This window comes from Copadichromis virginalis, linkage group LG10 (genome assembly GCF_057382275.1).
Source record: "Copadichromis virginalis isolate Kocher_CV1m ecotype Utaka linkage group LG10, C_Virginalis_male_GT1.1, whole genome shotgun sequence".
In the NCBI taxonomy this organism is placed as follows: domain Eukaryota; kingdom Metazoa; phylum Chordata; class Actinopteri; order Cichliformes; family Cichlidae; genus Copadichromis; species Copadichromis virginalis.
In genome coordinates, this window is record NC_140627.1 from 15,478,540 (window position 1) to 15,484,307 (window position 5,768).

A 5,768-nucleotide genomic window follows, 5' to 3' on the forward strand; every position below is an offset into this window, starting at 1 on the left:
TATGAATTGTCCTTTTTAATATTTACAAACATGATAATAGTTAATTCACATGGATTTCAATCTTATTTTCTTTAGACATTTTTTTTTAAAATAGATAAAATAGATCAAGATTTGAAAAATGAAATCAAAGAGCCATAAACATGCCTTCATTCTTCATCTGACTCTTGAAGCAAAGCTTTTTGAGAGGTCAATTCAGAGGATGTGTTACGCATTCCGATCTCTATGTCTCGTCCCCTTGCCGAGAATTGCACCACAGTCCTGTTGGAACAAACACAAGTGTACATGAAGATTATACAACTAACACTGTTATTGTTGCCTCCTGAAAGCTAATGAATTGTTAATGATAATTATTACCGAAGGATATTAAAATCTAATCAAAAGTTCCAAATGGAGATGAGGTTTAAACGGTATCAGTGCCTCTTAAGCCTAAACCTTTTTCTACCAACAATCGCAAGAGGGTCCATAGATGCAAGACATCACAGCAGTCAGTGTAAAATGTTACCCACCAATAACAGATAAAGAAGACAAGTAATGCAGATTAATACAGGTTACAAGTTACTTGTATTTATCCATCTCCTTAAGGGTTAACTACTAAAATAAGCTGCCACTAGCTGTTGGGTATTTATGAGAAATGTTGAATGTAAACAAAAACATGTTGCCTATATACACATCACCTCAAAAAGCAGGTTTGGATGTCAGAATTCAAAAAAGGTGGCTTTCACCAAGCTTACAAAATGTTCAGGAAGTGATTTATCATGAAGTTTACTTGTCCTTGAAACCGTCCCTGAAAACCTTTGCTTCAGCTATTCTGAAATGTCAAGTGAATAGTGATATCCCATTGAGGCACATTATGCTCTAATGAAAAGCCATTTCAGAGCAAAATATGCAGGCTAAACCCTGATCAAGTTGCATTTTACAGGGAATAATAACCCGAGTACATGTATCATAAATGCAGGTGCACATGTTGTTCTGCCATGTTGTGACAAGATTTTAATTGTACCTGTTTTGCTGAATCCCACTTGTTCTGTTTTCTAACCAAGTCTGTTCAAACTCGGTTATTACACTGATCTGGTTGTAAAATGTGTGCATGTAAAGGATGAGATACTTACAACCAAACTACAACTGCAGTGGAAGTGACTAAAAGCAGGGCCACGGCTAAATGCCAGCAGAAGCACATTGTGACGAACATGACGTTGGCGTGCTCGGTCAAGATCCATTCCACTCCACTTGGTGGGTAAAGTACGAATCCAATCTGAAATGACAAATGTGTGATGAAGAAGCCAACTACCTATTATCATTATAAGCAAATGAATAAAAAAATGTAAGTTGACAAAAAGTTTGCACAAAGAGCAAGATCTAAGGACAGTCCACACAGATGGCACCGAACTGGCCCTGATGTGTGCAGAAATTAATGAAATCTACTGCTTGTCTAGAAAATGTGATTAAACTATACAAGTAAATATTTTAAAAAGTGGTGTTGGTCCTCTAAGTGGTCTTTGTTTTAGTATTCAAGTGCCACGGCGATGCAGTGTTTAGCACAACGAGAAGGTTCCTGGTTTAATCCTCCTGGGGCATTTCTGTGTATAGCAGGCGATCGTGGCTCAAGAGTTGGCAGTTCGCCTTGTAATCGGAAGGTTGCTGGTTCGAGCCCCGGCTTGGACAGTCTCGGTCGTTGTGTCCTTGGGCAAGACACTTTACCCGTTGCCTACTGGTGGTGGTCAGAGGGCCCGGTGGCGCCAGTGTTCGGCAGCCTCGCCTCTGTCAGTGCGCCCCAGGGTGGCTGTGGCTACAACGTAGCTTGCCATCACCAGTGTGTGAATGGGTGGATGACTGAATATGTAAAGCGCTTTGGGGTCCCTAGGGACTAGTAAAGCGCTATATAAATACAGGCCATTTACCATTCAGGCCATATATAGTTTGCTTGGTCTCCCTGCAGTCCAAAGACGTGCTTGTTAGGTTATTTGGTGATTGTAATTTGCCTGTCAGTGTTTGTGGTTGACTGTCTCTATGTGATGGACTGGCAGCCTGTATAGGGTGTATCCTGTCTCTCATCCTGTGTCAGATGGCTGAACTGGACGGGTGGATAGATGTTGCTGGGTGTATAAACGAGGTGTTCTGCATCAGGATCTCATTTGGCTAATCACCTGGTAGAACCACGAACCCTGTAGGATGAACATGCATGACCCGAACAGCTCTAAAATAATGTTGTCTCTTATGAACATCTCCAGCATGATGCTGGCTGAGCCTCCAAACACCGCCACCAGGAGCAGGGTGTGGATGTGGGCGTCCAGAAGAGGTCGACTGTGCACATGGTAGTAAAACAGAAACCCTGCATGAAATAGAGTCAAACACAAAATGTAGCTCAAATACACGTTAGCCACCAGGAATTATGGTGAAAAATATTGTGCAACTAAAACCTGGCTTTCTTACAGCTTACCTTCAACAAAAAGAGCTAACGAGAGACCAAAGCGGCCCACTCCTCTTGGCACCAGTTGGAATTTTGTACTTAAAATCAGAGCTATTCCAGAAATCCCAAAGAACAGATACATTGTGCTGTGCTGCCAGTTCATCAACTTAATCCACCCGCCGTCGTTGTAGAGATGAGCATGTGGCCCGTCCACCACAAACTGCTCAACCATAATACCTGTGACAGGACAGCATCAGCGAAATTAGAACAGGTGGACGCACACAACTGATGAATATATATTTACAGGAAAACTGACCAATAAAAGCAGCAAATATCTGGAACCCTCCTTCAATGTAGTCCAGTCTTTTAAAGATTGGCGGCAAAGTCTGTCGTCCTTTAGGCTGGTTTGTCCTCCAGTAGTGTTGGAGAACATATTTCACTGTTAGCCAGAAGCCATAGAGCAGGAAAAAAGAGCCAGGAATAGCGTGTCCTCCAAAGTTGGCCATTATCAGGCCTGAAAAAAGAAGAAATGCGCCTTAGTCATGTCATACATTGCTATACAAGTGTATTTGCCCCCTTCTTGGCTCAAGAGTTGGGAGTTCGCCTTGTAATCGGAAGGTTGCCCGTTCGAGCCCCGGCTCGGATAGTCTCAGTCGTTGTGTCCTTGGGCAAGACACTTCACTCGTTGCCTACTGGTGGTGGTCAGAGTGCCCGGTGGCGCCTCGCCTCTGTCAGTGCGCCCCAGGGTGGCTGTGGCTACAATGTAGCTTGCCATCACCAGTGTGTGAATGGGTGGATGACTGAACGTGTAAAGCGCTTTGGGGTCCTTAGGGACTAGTAAAGCGCTATACAAATACAGGCCATTTACCATTCTTGATTTATTCATTTATTTATTTTTGCATATTCATCACACATGCTTCATATCAAACTAATTCTAATAGTAGACAAAGACAATTCAGGTTTTACATGATGATTTAATTTATTAAGGGGGAAAAATAAGTTTACTTACCTGGACCTGTGTAAAAAGTAAATGCCCCTTAAACTTGATAACCGGTTGGATCAAAGTTAGGAGCAATTTGTTTTTGGATCACGGTCACTGAGTCTTTCACGTCACTGTGAGGAATTTTGGTCCACTCTTCTTTGCAGAATTGTTTTATTTCAGACACATTTGGGTGGGTTTCAAACACAAACAGTGCATCCCAAAGCATCTCAATCTGATTTAAGCCCAGATTTTGACTAGGCCACTGCAAAACCTTCATTCTGTTTTTTACTTTGGAGCCATAGACAGGTGGACTCGTGTTTCAGATCATTGTCATGCTTAAGTACACTTAAGCTTCAGGGCCTGACCTTCTGGTAGAGAACCGAATTCATGGTTACATCAAGTCTTCCAGGTCTTGAAGCAGCAAATCAGCCCCAGACCGTCGCAATACCACCACCACGTTTTTTTTTCTGTTCTTTTTAGGAATGCTGTGTTGATTTTACGCCAGATGTGAAGGGACTCAAACGTTCCAAAAAGTCAGTCCACACAGTAATTTCCCAAAAGCCTTGGAGATCATAAAGATGTTTCTTGGCAAATTTGAGACAAGCCTTTGTGTTCGTTTTGCTCAGCAGTGGATTTTTCCCCTCCTAAGGATGTCTCTTTCTTATTGCCGAATCATGAACTCTGACCTTAACTGAGGCAGGTGAGGCCTGCAGTTCTTTCCATGTTGTTCTTGCTCTTTTTGTGACCTCCTGGATGACTCATGAATGCACTCTTGGAGTAATTTTGGTAACACTGCTGGGAAGGTTAACCACTGTTTCAAGTTTACTCTATTTGTATATAATGGCTTTGACTGTGGTTCACTGGAATCCCAAAGCCTCAGAAATGACTTTCCAGACTGATGGATATCAATGACTCAGCTGTCTCTTTAGATTGCGTTGTTGTTTTTTGAGATCTTTTAACCTGCTTCACTTTGTCAGATAGGATCTACTTGAGCGGTTTCTTGATCTAACATGTCTCACAGGCCTGTGACGTTTGGCTAAAGAAATTGAAGTCAATAAATGTTGTAATTAAGACAATTCAGGATTTCACAAGGGGAGCAATTCCTCACACAGGGCCAGGTTGGGCTGCTTAGTTCCCCCCTTTCAATGAATGAAATCATCATTTTGTATTCACTCCAGTTATCTTTGACTAATATTAAAATTAGTTTGATGATCTAAAAAAAATAAGTGTGACAAATATCCAATATATTAATACACCAGGATGAATGCAAATATAGTATATACTAAATGCAGCGTTGAAAGTTCAAAGGTATTAGCTTTGAGGTTAAAGTGCAGGCTCTTAGTTCCGCTTTATTGAGATGATAAGAACCTGGCATTTAAGGGAACGAAATCCAAATAGATAGCAACGTTCACAAAGGGCTTTTTCAAAGCAGCTGGCATTACATAAAAACAAATACAGTGCTGGAAACTGCTGTCAATAGGGGGAAAGCAGCGATTAATTTATAACATATCCTGTCTGATTAGGGCGGAGCCTGCTGAGCGTGTTCTTTGGTCCGGATGACATTTGTTTTGCAAAACTGAAATTCAAATGAAAGAGGGTTTTTTGACAGAAAACGTGCTGCCTTTCAAATCAGAAAAAACAAACAGTATTAAAAGTTTAACAAGTAATACTTTAACGACTAACTGAAGTCACTAAGAAAATGGGAAAGCGCAATTATATTGTTTTAACTTAAATTCTGCCGCTGACTCATTAAAGTGAAATCTAAAATCAGACGCAGTGAACATGTAACACGGGCTTTTTTCCACTGCTCAAAAGGAAGTCGGTGGTTTATAACAGACCTTAAAACTTCTTCCCCCTGCTTTTAATGTTAGTATTGGAGACACGGGTGTGTTTAAAATCCGCGTGTTCGGTTAGTCAGACAAGTTTTTCCTGATCAGCCCTGCCTGGCGTGATGTTACTGAACACTTTTCACACATTGTCCAACATTTCCAACACTGTCGACGTGTATGGAGGCAGATAGCTGATTTCACCGTCTCAGAGCTAAGTCCAAATAATGTTTCGACACAATAAATACGCGTTTATCTAAAGTCCAGTTAGCCTGTGGCACATCAGCATCTGTACCGAGGTAAATCTTCAACTGAGTACATGCTTGATAAAATCAACATACCTTAATCTCTGCGGCTAATCCCCAAATGCAACAAATTAATGTCGGCAAACCGCCTTGAATGACAGCTCGCTGCTGTTTGGAGACCTGTGCACACCTGCTCCCTGCACCTCTAACCTGCACTGACGGATCACACATAGCCCCACCCCTAGTTTGCATAAGTTTCAGTGACCAAGTGACATCTCCCTGAGAAACGGGCAGAAAAACAGAGGCTG

At 41.8% G+C, this 5,768-nt stretch overlaps 1 protein-coding gene across 1 annotated transcript; it reads right to left on the reverse strand.

The window, feature by feature from the left end:
- tmem45b (transmembrane protein 45B) lies at window positions 1–5,687 on the reverse strand. The gene is made up of 6 exons (XM_085470152.1): window positions 5,557–5,687; window positions 2,724–2,921; window positions 2,438–2,644; window positions 2,145–2,329; window positions 1,110–1,252; window positions 1–258 (listed from the first exon to the last, which is right to left on the reverse strand). The coding sequence occupies exons 2-6, from the start codon at window positions 2,911–2,913 to the stop codon at window positions 147–149; spliced, it is 837 nt and encodes a 278-aa protein (XP_085326278.1). The 5' UTR covers window positions 2,914–2,921; window positions 5,557–5,687; the 3' UTR covers window positions 1–146.
- Between the last annotated feature and the right edge of the window lie 81 nt (window positions 5,688–5,768).